Source organism: Hirundo rustica, chromosome 4, assembly GCF_015227805.2.
Source record: "Hirundo rustica isolate bHirRus1 chromosome 4, bHirRus1.pri.v3, whole genome shotgun sequence".
NCBI classification, from domain to species: domain Eukaryota; kingdom Metazoa; phylum Chordata; class Aves; order Passeriformes; family Hirundinidae; genus Hirundo; species Hirundo rustica.
In genome coordinates, this window is record NC_053453.1 from 50585760 (window position 1) to 50603174 (window position 17415).

Below are 17415 nucleotides of genomic sequence, written 5' to 3' on the forward strand. Positions count from 1 at the left end.
AGTTTCTTTTGCCTTGAATATTAGTAAGTTTTGTTCCCATTTGGTGGAGGAATTTGTCATTCCTTCTTTGATGTGATGTGTGAAATACCGGGACATGTGGAACTATAACAGTGGAACATGTAACAGGGGGTTTTTTACAGTCTTCAGCAGAAGGATATGGTTTCAAAAGCTCATCTATCACACTGATATTGCTTTGCAGTGATTTTGGTTATTAAGTGTCATCAAGTTTTCCTCTCATATTACTCTGCCCTGCTGTACTATATTGTCAAATTAACATGTACTTTCTGAGCACAGCCACAACCCACTCAACAGCTTTCTGCTGATAAAAAAGATCCCCACAGAATTTCTCTATGGTTACATGTGATCCCTCTGTAGAATTACATTTTGCATCCATTGCCATCCATCTCTCAGAATTTCTTGCGAAACACTCCCTGAAAGTTACAAAGACACACTGAGAGGATTTCTTTTTACTTTTGCTGCATGGCAGAGGTGAAACATCCCAACAGAATTTTAGCTTGAATGTGAATGTTGAATTTGTCCAGTATTTCACCTTAGGGATGTTGGCCATTTTTTTATATGTCTGATATGTCTAGTCCATAAAAACGTTAGCATGTTGTTTTTCTGAAGAATCCTTATTTTCATGGGCAGGCACAAGGCAGAATTTGTGCTGTAAAATGTGATGGTTCATGAGAGCCTGTCTGTCTTTAAGATGTCTAGGAACCATGCCTTATATAGTCACATAGAAAGAAATCCTCATGGAAACAGCATTATGGAGGTGGCAGCTGCAGCTCTTTATTTTTGTCTGTGTTGAATTTTGCAGTAAAATGTTAACCCTTTATGTGATTGTCAAAATTACATTTGTGTTCTCCTCAAATATGGAATATACTTGTATTAAAAAAAAATCTGAAGATGTACGGAAGAGACATCACAGCTCAATAAGAGCTAAAATTAACTCTGTTGGTACCAGATTACACTGCTATTGCTGAAAATTTGGGCAAGGACTATATTTAGGCATTATAATGTGGTTGGAATTAGCAGTATATAACTGCCTAATATCCTTCTTCACCCAAAGCTTTTTTTCTTTGTTAGATGCTGGCAAGCAATGTTCAGAAAACTCCATATGGAGATATCTTTCCCAGAACATCTTTCACATCTTTTCAGTTCCTGACGGGTCAGTGTGAAACGGATGAAGACAGTGAAACTATGACGGTAGAGACAATGAGGCAGTAAAATCTTTCAGTACAGAGTTAAGTGCAGACTGTGATGATCAGGAGTGAATTGGCAGTTTTGAAGCTTGTAAGAGCAAGCTCCCAACCCACAAAGAGGTTCGCTGTGATTTCTAAGGGAATGGGCATTGAGAAGCTGGCAGCGTTGGAACCTGGGCACAAAGCCTGGAGACCATCAACAGCAACCTTGCCAGCCATTTTCTGGTGGTTCCTCCATATTTAGGAATAAGCAGAAGAAGAAACTGTGATCTGGCTGGACACTATTGCTCCTCTTCTGCATTGTTGCTGGTGACAGCAGAAGCCCTTTATTACTTGCTTAGTAGTAGTCTTGTTGTTCTATCTCCCAGTAAAAGTGTAACTTTTACTTGAGTGAGACAATACTGCCTTGCCTCATCTAAGCAATATGCAGCCGAACTGCTGCCATCAAAGATGTGTAGATTGGTCAGAGCACAGTGTTGTTTGCTGTGTGAAATAATGTCTTCCTGAATATTGCTACTTCTGTTTTCAAGTACTATGAATTGTCTGTCTTACACCTTTTCTTGCTTATCATCCCCTTTTATATCACTTTGGCAATACAACTGGTATCCTCACTACTGAGGGTATTCTAGTGTCTGCAAAGCAATCTTTACTATGGAAATATGCTTACCCATCCTTCTATAAGAGGGTAGTTTCCAAATATTACTCGGTTCTGAGTGTTGGTTTTAGCAGTCAACTGAATGTGGGGAAAAGGGAGTTGAGAATACATTTTTGGGCAGATATTACACATGCGCCAAGTGTGATGCTAAAAACATCTTTCTGGATCAAATGAAAGCAGAATCTGAATAGAATAATCATGTCACAATACAGTTGTTACCATAGCTATAGAACAATTTTCTAGTGGATTTTTATTTTACATTAGGAATTTTGTGCCATGGCAACAGCAATGCTTGTTCAAGATCTAACTCTGTCATGATAATTTATCTATTACAGCTCTTTTCATTAGTGTTATTAACAACTGTTATTCTCCTGAATGTATTTTAGTTTGGAACATGGAATCTCTTGAGATACAAATGTGAATAAGACAATTTCCAATTTTACATGAATGCAAAATTCACAGTATTCAATATGCCTCCCATTTTCTTAATGTGCTCTGTAGTCTTGGAGTCAGAATCAGGAAAAAAATCTGAGTTTGATGAAGCATCTGTAAATTATAACTGTGGAATCCTGAAAGTGAGAAATGAAATTCTCTGGAGTTCTATATATGTACCACAAGCAACTGTGCTGGGGTGCATCAGTGTGAAAATAAATAGCTGATTGAATTGCAATCTGCTGCCTAAATACCAGTTTGGTTGTATATAAACTGATGATAATAGCAATATGTGTCTGTGGCTTTGAGATTATGGCATAACTGAATTTATTTGTAGTTCCAAATGTAAATGTTTTCCTTGTAACACAGATATGGCAGTATCACAGGGATTTTCAAAAGTAATCTGCTCAGATAGATAGGCTGTATGTGCACTTGTAATAACACTAAAGTTCTGTAGAAATTACATCTGTTTATATTTTGGTATTTTTGATAGTATTTACAAGTAAAAAGATAAAGTGGTAAGAAAAGCAGTATCTGGTAAGGAAGCAAGATCTCTTTATGTTAGCTTCTTTTTTTTTTTTTTTTTTTCTTTCCTAATTACAAAAATAAACATACTTGCAAAAAAAAAAAAAAAAAAAAAAAAAAAAAAAAAAAAAAAAAAAAAAACCACAAAAACAAGAAACCCCACCAGCTTATGAGCTGAATGCTTCTCTCCACTGGGATTGAGTCCAAGAGCTTGAACTTCTCCTGTTCCCTTGTATCTCCACCCTCTTTCTTAAAGTTCCTTCTCATAACACTTACTCAAATGCCTGTGAGAAGAAAAAACTGGCATTATTAAGTGACTCTTCACTGAGTATATACCTATGTAATGTAATTGTTTATATAAATTCTTAGTGCCAGTTAATTTGGTTGAAATAATAGTAATAATAATAAGAAATAAAAATATGAATTAATAAAATGTTTAATAGCATGAGGTTTGTTCTTTTTTTAATACAGAGCAATATTCAAAACAAGAATTAGTTTGATATGTTTAAAACCAGAAAATAATATATAAAATATCACATTTTGTCCATTATTATTAAGCCTGAGGAGGAATATTGATTTCAGTATCACTTTTCTTGAAGTTTATGACAGAAATATGCAACAAAAAAAATCTATCACAGAGATGGCTAATTATTAAGAGCTAGGATTATTATTTTTTTATACAAAGTTTCCTATTTTAGCAAGGGTATAGTAGTGGTATTATCCTGTGTAAAGCTTTTCATTCTTTAAGTTCTTGAGATGGAGGTCTTGGATATTCCCATGAACAATGAATCTGCATTTTTAGATAATGGTGCAGTTTGAAAAGGTTATTTAACATCTCATGTTTCAGGTCTAAGGTCAACAAATACTAACTAATATGACAGGGTGTGCTAGGCTACTAAATTATTTGGAGCAATGCTATAGTCCATCTCTACACTCTCCTTATTTGCTGAACATAAAAGTATTAAACACTAACTGCATTCGGAAACTAAAATAATAATAGGATTATAGTCAATATTCAAAGAGCATTTACCTTAACAGTTATCAGTTCAAAAGCCAGAAGATTCAGAATTATAATTGGTTCATTAAACTGTTGGACATCTGGAGGATTTCTAGTCCGTCCTCTTGTTTGGAACAGGACTGTCATCATGAGATCAGATATGTCTTTTCTTAACCAGGTCTTGAACTGCCCAAGGATGCAGATGGCACGACTCTGGATAACCTGTTTTAGGGCTGCAGCGCAGTGGTTTACGTTGTTCAGAATCATGGGGTGAAGAAGGTATAGCTATGAGATCTTTGCTTACTTTGTCACATAATTAACAAAGCTCTTAATAAAAGCAAATGGTATAAAAGAGAAGAAGTAACAGCTGGGGCAGCTGAAAGCAACAGGGAGAATACTCTGTCTCTGCCCGAGTTTTTGTTACTCTGGTCAAGACAGACCAAAGGTCAAGTAGCCATTAACCAAAGGTTATGCAAGTAGCCATTAACTGTGTTCCTCAGTTATTGAGTGATGAATTTGACACATTAGAGGTCTGATTTTTTTGATCTACTGAAATGAATAGTAACCGTGCTTCAAAAATATTCTGTGTTGAAAAATGTTTAATACTCTGAACAAAGAAAACCTTAAGAAATCTTAAATCAGATGCCCAAACATTTTACATTTTCAGCATTGTATCCTCGTGATTTATCTCCCCTTTTTCAAATTAGGATAATATCACATTACAGTCTCACCTTAGAAGGACAGATGAGTTCATATTTGTATACCCCTTAGATAATGGATGCCATAAAAATTTGAGAAGCTGTTAAAGAACTTGATATTCAAAGAAGAATTTAGATGCTGTGCAGTAAATAGGTAATAAGACCACTCTTATTGAACAAAGAAATATAAATCCCTGGAGTTATTTAAAAGATGTGATGATGTGACACTTAGGGACATGGATTGGTGGTGGACTTCACAGTGCTGGTTTAACAATTGAACTCAATGATCTTAGGGGCCTTTTCCAAACTGAACCATTCTATGATACAATGAAAATGTTGAGGAGCTTCTTCATGAAGCAAGCTTCATTCTGAACACTAAGAGAAATACACAGGATATTTTTGAAAACTCATGATCTTATAAAAAATGAAATAGGTCCTTGCTAACACATAAGAAGACTAATGGGTGCACAAGCAACCTTTGTTCTAATTTTTTCTGACTTCCATAAAGTATTTGTGTGGGTATTTTAAAGATGAAAGTTATATCTAAAGTAGAATATATCTACTCATGTGTAAACATTAGAGTAACTTGTGAAAGATCAAGCTGAAAAAGGCTCATACAATACATTTAGAGTCCTTGAATATATGGTAAACTGCTGCCGTATCGACTATCAAAAGAACCAGAATTAATGTTTTGGTATGTCATCGCAACACTGCTGGAAAGTAAGAGACACACACACACTTTCTAGTGTGAGTACATGTATTTACTGACCACAGGGGAATGGAAGTTCTCAGTAAGAACTTACTTTGTTTACAGTAGTAAATGGAGTAAAATCAGGGCATCAGATGCCACTGGCACTTGGCAGTCTGTACTCTTAAGCTGTTTGGGTTTTGCCAGTCTTTAGCCAACACTGAATAGACCCACCTAGACGGTGCCCAGGCACAGTGCAAGTTTTAGCTGAGACGACGGACTATTCCCAGTAATTATTTGGATGGACCAGCTCTGCCTTGAGAAGGAGGAGAGTTTAACGTAAAGACCATGAGCCTAGTAATTCCTTCAGATCCTAATAGCTGTTCGCCAGTACTATTTGGTAACAGAGATGTAGCAAAGCTAGTAGTGAAATTGCAATTCAGGCTCTGTAAGCTTTTCTTTTTCCTGATTTATTCCTACCGGTTTACTTTGTCCTGACAAAAATATTTATCTTTTCACTGAGTTCAATACACAGCTATAAGAAACCTGTCTGGAACATCAAAATAGGATTCAGTTCATAACTGAGATATATAAATGAAGGTATCTGAACACAAACTGATTGCTGTCTCCTGTAAGTCACTGGGAGTGTAGTGAACCCAGTTAACAGAGTACAGGGAGTCATAGGTTCCATTCATTTTATTAATGAGATCTCTGACTATGGTGGGAGCTAACATGCTTCTTACCCATGTAGAAAAATGAGGTGCTTTAATTTGGAGCAGAATCTCAGCTACTGAGTTTTTAATGTAAAGGAAAAACACCAAAGTCAGTAATTATTTGCATAATTTATTCCTCATTTTGAATTTACCTTCAAAATCAGCAACTTTCAGAAATCAAAGAGAGAATGCCCCGTGTCCTTCTTTTTCCCTGAATTTTTCCCCTAAACCAAATTTTTCTGGGTTTATTGATCCCTTAAGCTCTGTCATGTCCTACATTTAACCTTTCTCCATAACACCTCACGTCTTTTTGGTTGCTAAATGTCTGAAGCGTATATTCTAGTCGGTTGTTTCTCAAAAAAGAAAAGTATATTTTCTTAAGTTCTTAGAATTTTATCATATATAGAAAAACATTTAATTTTATATTTTAAAGCTGCTGACTAGTAATGAAGTATGCACCAAAATCTTTCCTCTGTAATTCATAGTCATGCACCGCTTTCTTTTAGAAAGCATATTTTGAGATTTGATTGGGTTTTTTTTTGCCAGCGGATATTTTAGTTAACTGGAGAAAACTGCTCAATATCTTTGCACATTATGCCATGACGCTATGCTCAGGTTTTTTGTGATAGTTACTGCTGTGCACACAGTCCTACTGTTAGAGTTGATCTAGAACATACATCTTCTAGAAAGAATGAGATAAATTTATCTTTAACGGCGTAGTTATAGAGATGTGACCATTAGTAGGGACACAGTTATTCTGACTAAAACATGCTGACTTAATGCCATGTTGACAGAGGGATGTTAACCACACCAACACTTCAGGTGAGGCAGCACAGGCCTCCTTTTTTCCCCCTCTCCTAGTTCTTTCAGCAACAAGTGTAAAAAATAGCTATAAAATTTTAATAATCCACTTTACACCTTGCCAAAGAAGTGCATTTTTCTGTGGTTGCTTTTTGTGTGTACGTATGTGCTAAGTTACATATAAAGCATGTTTGAGAAGACTTGTGTTCTTTTTTCCCAATGGTTACTATTACTGTTCTCAAAAGTTCCCAAAAATATAAAGAATGCTCAGATCTGTTCCTTAAAGGCCGTCAGTAAAAAGGCATCATAGTGCAAATTCACTATTATTATAATGGCTATAAAAAGAAAAAATACTAAGAATACTCCTGACAATAATGGCTCTTTATGTATTTTACCACCTACAAACTATCTAATTCATCATACTAAACTGTGTATTTTGTACACATTTCAACTCAATAGCAAATTAAAAGAGACATCATCAAGTCGATGGAATAGCAATGACCTATTTTATCTTATAAATTTGTTTTTTCATGCAGTTTATATATAGTACTGAGCACTGTTGCCTGTTCTTCAACCAGCAGACATTTTAGTCAAAATAGTTATATTTAAGATCTTTTTTTAAAATAATAATTCAGTTCATGGCATAATTGTCTTTTGTTTCTTTTACATAAGAATGTATCAAGCAGCATTAAAAACTAATTTTGAGGGGAGTAAACATTTTGTTGTTTGCAGTATTTTATCACCCTTTTTATGTTTACAAGGTGCTGTCTCTTTTCAGAGCAACATAGCCAGGGTGAAACATCCACTGAAAGTGAGCTTCTTGAAGGACACCCTGCTGAGCAGTTTGCAGGTTTACTTCATGGATCATCACCTTCATGTGACCCACCTGAAAATCCACTCCAGCTGTACAGCAAAGTAAACCTGTGCAGTGGGCCACTGGAGAAAAGCATTTTGAGCAAGAGCACAGCACAGCAGATACAGCTATGGAAAGAAAGCAACTCTGATCATCCTGTGAAGAAAAAAAAGCCACCAATTGTAAACAGAACCATATTTTATACTAAAAATAAACCAGCAGAAAATCATACCGTGGTTGGCGCGCCACGGATAAGCGAACAATGGGTTATTACCACAGGGGGATTTGTGGAGCGAGCGTGCACGCTGGGCAGAATACGATCTTTACCAAAGACCTTACTGGAAATGCATTTGTGCAAAAATGTTTCGAAATCTGATTCTAATCTTATCACCCATCCACCAAATGATAAAAAAGCAAGAAGTAATTGGAGTGAACCCACACCGAAGCCACAGTGCTCCAAAGGGAATTCGGAGAGAACACCTTCCTTCACATCAGAATGGGAAGAAGTAAGATTTTTTCATTTTTTGAGTACTGTGGTCTTGTGAAGGCACTGCTATTGTTTTCAGTTTCAGAGACAAAATAAAAAGTGAATCTTCCATACTGCAACGCCTTAGAGAGAATGTCACAGTGTACTGCATGGGAGTTCAACAGCTGGCACAAAATGCAAAGCATTTCTGTTCAAATGCTGCCCACTCAATAAAGTCTATTGTTTCCCTAGTGAATGAAGTTAACCAGAAGTAATTCTGCAATTTTCTGTGTCACTGACATTATTGTCTACTAAAGCCCTCACTGCTGACAATAATAATATTGGTAAAATCCTTAGTAACTGTGCCTATTGTTTACATATTTTCTAATTATTTCCACCATGGCAGTGCCCATCAGCAAGAGCCAGGAGAAAATGGCAACAAAAGAGTTGACTGGGCATTCTAAAACCCTACTTTATATATCACATCCTCTAACTGGTATGTAGCCTGTGTAAAAAATGTTTGGCACATACCTGGCTGCTGTGTGAAGTGGGAATACTCTTATAGCTGCAATGAGTTCAGGACTACGAACAGAAATTTCCACACTGAATTTGTAGTTCACATGCTTGCTCATATGAGAGACTTTATTTTAGGTTTAGAATTCAATTTAAATCAATTTTTAGATGCGTTATATTTTACTTTTTTTCCTGTGCTGAATTTCAAGAATGTAAATCGTTCTTCGTAGACACAGAAGTACCCATCTCATTGAGGTAAATTAAGAGTGTGATATGTTTAGATCTTTACTGCTCCTACAGAGAAGTGAGCATTTCTCTTTAAAACTACTATGGTGGGGAAATGCATCTATCTCCAGGGTGGTATTGTGTTCAGAAAGAACCCAGAGTTTGATTAAGTCGTTGGTTATTTTTCTAGGAAAATGTTTCAAGCTAGCCTAAATGTCTGATTTGATTGGCCATTTTAAGGCACTTTTCATTGTAAAGGAGATACTCTCTCAGTGGAGATGTACTATGTACTAAGGATATCAGGGTCTGATCTTTACAACTTGGATATGTTATTATGAAACCCTGATTAGAGTCAGGTCCAGGTTTTTCTTTCTACATGGTCATCAAAGTTTGATATTGAGAGTAAAAAAAGTGCCATATATATATATATAGTATAAATGGTCAATCTGCAGATTCTGTCATAACTGCCAGACTTTCTCCTATCACTAATGACTAATACATACTTTTCCTGCTAGTCCTTATGTTAAGCTTAGTAAAGTGTGTTTCTCTTTGTCTACCTACTTAGTCCACAGGAACCTTTTGATTCACTTTTTGATTTGTCCTGTTCTTACAGAAAATAAAATAGATATAATGGTTTTGACCTAATAAGTTCAATGTGCCTTAGAAATATGCAAGTAAGTTTTGGGATCAGTGCAGTGTTGTTTCACAGAGAATGTTGTTCTGTGGTATGTGGGGACATAACTTTATGTTTCATACCTATCTAGTGCCCTTGGGGCAGATGGAAAATAAAGGGGCTGGCTAGGAAATTCTCTGGAAATATTAACTGAACTATTGATTTAATTGTGTGTATTTTAAATACTTTAGAACATACAAGGTAATATTTTTATTAATTAATATTACTGCTTAAATGAACCACTAGTGGTCATACCTAGACGACAAGAGCCATCAATGTGCACGGAACTCTGCCATGGAAAAAGAAATACTAGTCCCAAGCTTCGGTTTTTGCTAGCATACAAATATTGCAAAATAAAAATCAAAGTGGAGAAATTAATTGTCTACCTTTGATTTATGTATTTTTACAATTTTGATTGTTGTTTTCCTAATGAGAATAATAATGCCATAAATCTATGTGTGAAAAACTAAAATAAAATACTGAAGATGGGATTTCTCAATCGTTTCACTGTTCTTTCTTTTGTAGATTGATAAAATCATGAGCTCAATAGATGCTGGAATTAATACTGGACTGGGGGAGATGAAGGAGCATGCTGCAAGTAAGGAAAAACAACCAACTATTTTTTAATTTTGACTTAACTGTCTGTAGGAAAACTGTGGATAAGACATTTGTAAGTAATCCACTGTGTTGAAATCATTTGTAGATATTTGAATAACCATGGACAGAATCTCTGTTGTTTACTGTTAAAGATGCATTAGGCCCAGTGTCCTGGAGCTGTTGCTTTAAATAGCATCTTGGAGTCATTAATGTTGTTTTGAAATCTTACAAAAAACCCCACTCCATTAATGTTTCTGTATTGAAGCCTTTCTTCTAGTGGAGTATTTTACAATCCTTTTCAGATGAGGCTTTGTTTGGAATGATGGAACTCTAAGTATATATAATCTAATAACTGCTGACACTTTAAAAAGTATTATATAATGCTGCTTCGAAGAAATATTTGGCACAGGGCTGAAAATGTTGCTGACAGACAGTGACTGGTGTTAGCAATGATGGGAAAATTTGAAAACGTCCCCTCCCATGGAGAATTCTAAGAACACTATGTCATGCCTAGCCTGTTGGTCTGTCAGCATAAATCTGTGCAACTGTGCTGATAAGAATTTTTAAAGCTTTTTGTTATGTCTCCTCCCTAACTCATGGAGAGAAAACTGACTTGCATGTCTGAGTACTTCAGTTCTGGGGCAAAGCTGTGTTAACTCAGCTGTGCTGGTAAAAATTGCCTTGGGTTTATATATAGGGCAGGATGTTATGTACCTTATCGCTTAAAATTTGGAAAAGGATATATTGAACAACTGTCCATTTCATGGAGCATTGCATATATACAGGATGAAACTGTATCTTATCAATTAAATATAATTGACACAGCTATTTTAATAGTAGCTTAGAGTGAAAAGGGAGTCTAAGATAAAGAGAAAATAACTGATTTTAATGCAAATATAATTGCAGATAAAACAAGCAGGTTCAGCTTATTTTTTTTCTAAAAAGAGTAAGGGGCAACATAATGAGAAGTACTAGGCATGTTGTTCTGTTGCAGTCTGTTCTTTCTGCGACTTGCAGTGTTGGAAAACAGAACTGTTAGTAGACAAACTCTACACTAGGAGATAATGAATAATTTCTGAAGATATTATAAATAATTCAGGATTTTCTGTTTCTTATATTTTATCATGATAGTTGTACTGTGTCTGCTGAAGATGGAGTTACCTTTCCCACAGCAGCCTTCATAGTTCTTTGCACTGGAAGCTAGAAAGGTGTTCACCAGTCAAACACCCTGGTGCTCACTCAGCACCAGGGCTGTCTCTCCAACATTCTCTCCTCACCAGTCAAGAGAGGGTGGACAAGATCTTGGGAAGGGACATACCCAGGAGGGCTGACTCAAGCGGCAAAGGAATATTCCATACTAGACAGGGGTGTTCAGCAATAAAAGCTAAGGAAAAGGAGCTGATAGGAAGTAGAGAATAAATCTTTTGTTTCCCTTTGGTTTCACACAGGCCTTTTCTTTTGCTGTATTAAACTGCCTTTGTCTTGACCCAAGGGGGTTTTTTTTCTGTCTTATGTTCTCCCTTGTCCTGCTGAGGAGGGCAGTGATGGAGTGACTTGCTGGTCACCTGGCATCCAGCCAGGGTCAACTTCCCACAGTAGCACACAGGCACCTAAGGCAAAATTGGGCGTAGGGTAAGAAGCTGCAGAGCAAGTAAGAGCTATGAAATGGAGACAGTAATAGTATATGTTTGAAAATTTCCATAGCTTAGTGATGTGCAAATACTAGTCTATCTGTTCCTATGACTGACCACTGCTTTTCATTTTCTACTTTTTTAAGATCAGAAAATGCCTCACAACTCTATCACCAGCCATTTTGCTCTTCTACTGTGTACCTTATTTTTCTTGACATAGAAGTATGGCATTTGATGTTTCAACTCTTGCAGCTGGCAGATCTACTCTTCTTTGCTTCTTTTCCTAGAGCAGACATTGAGTCCTAGCTTACTTTCTATTCAGTGTGCAGCTTTCTGAACACCAACATTTTTTTCTTTCTGACAAGTCCTTAATGGATGATAATTTGATTTTGATCCTAATTAGGACATCAAGTTATGATCAGTCGAAATACAGCTATCTTTCCTTAAATTTTATCAGTTTTGCTTTTCATGCAGCTTGCAATAAAGACACGTCTTTCTACTACAGACTGAATATGTGCAGCTTCACTTGTATGTCTTCCACTTTTCATTCCTCTTGGCCATTTCCGGATTAAGTCAAACACAATTTAGGCAGAAAAGCAAAGGGAACTCTTATTGAATCAAATGCACTACATGCATCAAACGTGTTATACTTCAAGTATATTATTTTTTATTGTCTAAGTAATAACCAAGTAGTAGTTTACCTAGGAGAAAATAAAGAGCTCTCACTGCTAGCAAGCATCTCCTTAAACATGACACAGCCAAAGGTAAAGATCTGGCCTATGCTTAGGAATAAAAATTAATAATGTGTTATCAGATAATACAATTTTGAAGTACTTCATAAGTTTATGTATAACTGAGGGGAATTTTAGTTTTTATTTGAATATATGTGGAAGAAGCTTATCCAGTAAAGCTTAAAAATAATATTTTTAATATTCAGAGTGTGTAAGTCAAAGAAACTTCTATTGTTGAACTGCAAGCATCTAGATTATTGAGCACTGTATTCAGGAAACTTCATTTGTCCAATAACTTTTTAGCAAGTAACAAAATTCCTGATAATACTGAAGAGTGAATGGAGCTTCCTTGGAATCCTTCATTTTAGTGTTTGCTTAGTCCTGTACTTCATATTATACTTCAGTGTTTTCATGTACTGCTAATAAAAGCAAAAATATGTAAAATTCAAACACAAATACTCTATAAATTATGAACATAAAGAGCTTCTTGTACTACATAACATCTCATTCTCAGTGAAAAATATTTGATAGGAAATGTGTCATATGCTCATAATTAAATAGTTACATTTAAAATTAGACAGTGATGACATCTTGTGATGAAATTCTTGAATGGACTTGCCAGAACTTTGGCCTATATTTTCCTACTGGTGATATCTGGAAAGGCTTCTCTTAGATCTCCAGGGAAATCTCTTGAGAAGCAATTAGAGGAGCAGTAAAAGGAGAGATTCAAACCTGAGTACGCTCATGAGGATTTTACCCACAGTATACATTTAGGAACAAAAGAATTAAAGCAGAGCTTTCCGTTTGGTAGCAGTACAGGTACTGGAGGAGCAAACTTAAAACTACAGAGAGGAAGATGACTGTTGATGTCCTCTGACAAAAGCAGGAGTGCTGACCAGGAAGCAAGTAAGAACAGCTTTTGATAACTGACAGACACCCTAAACACTAGCCCAGGGAATTAAAATCCCCATTACCAAGAGGAAATAAAAGGTGCTGCTGGCCAATGATCTTCTACTCAAGATGATGTGGAAACATCTGCAACACCTGGCACTTAAATTATGGCATGTACTTCTTCAAAGAGTCAAATTTTGCCAAATTACAAAGGTTTGCACCAATCATTAGCATAGGATAAAGACTATTATTAGTACTGCTAAGAATTATCCTAGCAAATCAAAAGTTCTCATCAGGCTCTGTGGCAGTGAATAAAGAAGTTGAAGATCCAAGATAGTATTGTCTCTCATCTCATGTCCAAGTCTAGCATCAGCCAGATACACCCTAAATGTAACTCTTCTCTCTCCTTAGAGAAGATTAAAATGAGAACCATTTGGCAAAACCAAAAATCATAATTTTAAATAAGGCAACTTGAACATAGGTGTTGTCCTTGGGATTATTTTAAACAAGAGTAAAGAAGTGACTAGAAAAAGTCATGGGTCAATTTGCAAGGTATCTTATCTGTTCGTATGCTTATGGTAGAATAAAGAGGAACAGAGAAGATTTAACTGAAGGGTTAATGAGGAAAAGAGGAATTAATTGGGTATTACAACAAAATTGACATTTATAGGTACTTTATCATATGTATCACAGTAGTAGTAAAGTCATGTAGAGGGGAAGACTAGAGGAACTTTTGGCTTGTGTTTCAAAAACAATTGCTTTGAGATCTCAAAAATAGGACTTGATAGAGCTTTTAAATATATGTTGATATCCAGGGAAGCAGGAAAGAGTATATTTGTTCTTGATACTTTTCCAAAGACATTGGACATAATAGCAATTGGGCCTTTTAGTTGCCATTTTTTGTAAGAAATTACGTTGACAAACTGCCCAGGAAGAAAAAGCCGAAGAAGTTAGATGTCATCAAATTCAGAGATTTTATTTTAAAAAATATATAGGGCACAAGTTCAAGACAAATCTGTGGGGTTTTCTACAGAAATTTACTAAAGACCAGTGTGAAGAAAAGAAAATCTAAAAGACCAGCTGAGCTAAATTTTTGTTTCTTCTTCCACCTGAGGCAAAATGAGGAAAATTTTTCTCTTTACTAAATATGGTGTAGAGGCATGTCAGAAGTGCCGAGGCACTCAGTGAGAAGCAACTAGCAAGATTTAATATAACATAATTATACCAGTACATTAATAGAAGAAGAAAAAAAAATCTTCAGTACCTAAGAGAGCTACTGGACAAAAGGAAAGGGTGCATGGAGTGGGTTCAGAGAAGGGAAATTATTTTTTATTCCATGGGTTTACTGTAAAGGCTGTTGGTGAACATATGACATGCACAGTTAATCCTAGACCTAAAACCTCAGATGTAGAAAAGGAAAGAACAGACTATAGAGGTTAGGTTTCTTAGCTGTCTGTAAAACTTAGGCCTATGAGTGGCTTTCTATGAGATTTCAGGTGTGTATCAGGTACCAAAAGACTGAATAAGAAAAACACAGAACTTACCTTTAAAAGAGGAAAGAAAGAAGAATGTGGGGAATTATTTTCAATAAATAAACAAGTCAATGAACTAAGCTAAGTAGCTTTTAAGAAACTTTAAAGTAGCTAGGAGAAATAAATAATAAACAATATGGATCTGCCAGGGGCATATTAAAGCCATCTAATTCCCTTCTAAGAGTGGATAGGAAATATTAGATAAGGGAAAAACAGTAGATGTCCAGTATTTGGACTTCAGTTAGGGTTTTTACATTGCCTTATCTGTTTTTTCCTGCAAATTAATTAAGAAAGCACGAGCTTGATGAAAATAATGGTGGGTCAGAGAGATTAATCTTATTCATAATGTCTAAAATCAGATTTCTGGAGTGTGAACTGCATTGAGCACATCTGAGCCATTAAATGCTGAGTTAGATAAGCATACACTTTTTTTATTATTGTTCATCATGTCTAAATGTCTGAAGCATAGAAAATGGAACTGGTGCCTTAGAGAAGATCCTCAGCTGTAACTGTCTAAAACTACCAAAAAGGAATCTCCCTCTGTTCCGCAGGACAAAATTATAAAGGTGATACAGTGAAGCATCCAAATAGTTTATTAGGAAGATTATAACTTTGGTTACATTCAGCAGCATCTGCAAGACTTTTGAATAGTTGCCAGTATGAGAAAGAATAATGGTTGGAATATAACTGACTTTGGCTTGAGTCAGAGGAATAATGCCTCTTTGAGTCTATTTTGTAATGATTCTGTGACTACTGTAATAACATGATTTAGAAGGAACTGTCTACAAAATAAAGTAAAAAGAAGAAACACTGCAATTTAGTATTTTCTTTGCCTAATTATAAACAATTTTTTTTCAACAATTAGAAGTCTTTCAAGACATACACAGCAGTAAATGTTAGTTGAAGCTTGGTAGGTGTTTGCAGGTGCATGACTCACAGTTTGCTTATATTTGCAAATCACTTGGAAGGGAATAATCAAAAAATAATCTACTTTCAAGAAACCCAAATGAAAATGGGTAATGGATATCATATCATCATCATGATTAAAGCTAGAATTGTGTCAAACCAGAGCAGTTAAAATAATGAGTAAGAAAATAATTGTTGAAAGTCATTCCACTTCAAAATAGTAAAAAGTCATTTTAGTTCTTTGAGAGAACCACTTCTGTCAAATATGTTCTAGCACATGGAGGGTGATTTAGAGATAATTCTGCTAATCATAAATTCTATTTTGGATGCTGTCCATAAATGGACTAAACAGTTGCTGTGTGTATACAAGTCAGGATATTTTTGGTCAGCTGAGCATGTACCTACCCTTGAGTGCTCTCATTGTTCCACCTAGAGGCATACAGGGGTAGAGTTTACTGAATTACCTTAATTTTCTTGATCTAAAATTTTAGTTTGAAATGTACTGTCAGGGTTTTTTTTCTTACAGCTGAAATAAACAAAATTCTTACTGCATTTAGGAAGATTGTATTTTACAGGGTTTTGTGTTGCCCTTTTGTGAGAGCAGTGCCTTTTCCTGTGCTTGGAGATAATCCTAGCAACATCTATGTCTTAATATCAATATCAAGGCTACAAACCTTGCTCAGTGATGCAGCCTGAGTGCTTGACTTTCAAAGATTCATGTTGATTTTTACTGGAAAAGGTATATGAAACAGAATCACACCACATTAAAAGAAAAAAAAAAAATAAAATACTTTCAAGGAAGCTAGCAAATCTTGGGGAATATTTACTTTAGCAGTATCCTTACATGTACAGCTTCAGAGAGGCTCATGAGTTGGCTCTTTTAGGGCTGCTTTTAAACCAGAAGGACTCTAGAACACTGAAGGCTATGCCTGAGTTGACTTCACTAGCTCTATGTCATTTGAAAACAGGACTGTGCTGCATTGTGTTGTATTCAGACTAAACCTACAACTCCACTTTATGTCAAGTTTTTTGTACAAACAAGACCTTATTGTTTCTTGATATGCCCCCTGTATATTTGTGTTTCAATGTCGTGTCCAAATTTAATGCCAGGGACTGACAGTAGGTCACAGAGCACTGACTTAGAATACACTTTGTAGTACTATTTATCAAATCTTCCATTTCAGGATGAAAATTGTAGACAGTCATCATACAAAAGTTATTTTCTTTATTTACCTTCTCTACTGATATGATCAATCATCAAGACGATATTGATGATTTCTCCTTTTCAGTATGGGGAAAATTTTAAGAGCTCTTACTTTTCAGATTTGTGAGGGAAATGACTTTGAGCACAAAGACTGGAAAATAAAGTAGACATGACTTCAACAGCTTAGGAAAAGATGGAATCAGGTGGGGCAACGTCCAGAAAATCTGACCGAGAAGAGTAAGAGTTCATGTTGCCCCCTGTAGAGCTGTAATACAATTGAAATTTGGCAAAACCCGTGACTGCCTGAAGCTTACAGGCTTGATTTCCTCTCTGTCTTCCACCTGTTCCACTGCCACTGCTCAGACATGAAGCCTTCATCATCCCTAGTGTGGTTCTGCCTATAAAAGCGAACATATTAACTCAAAAGTCAAACTTTTTTTTAACAAATGAAACCTTGTTAGGCTAGCTGTTTTCTGTTT

The 17415-nt window shown here is 35.8% G+C and overlaps 1 protein-coding gene across 1 annotated transcript in view; it reads left to right on the plus strand.

The window, feature by feature from the left end:
- ANKS1B (ankyrin repeat and sterile alpha motif domain containing 1B) overlaps positions 1-17415 on the plus strand; it is a 431424-nt gene that overhangs the window by 202669 nt on the left and 211340 nt on the right. The window contains 2 exon segments of the mRNA XM_058420203.1: positions 7493-8073; positions 9970-10042. Coding sequence (XP_058276186.1) covers positions 7493-8073; positions 9970-10042 — 654 coding nt within the window.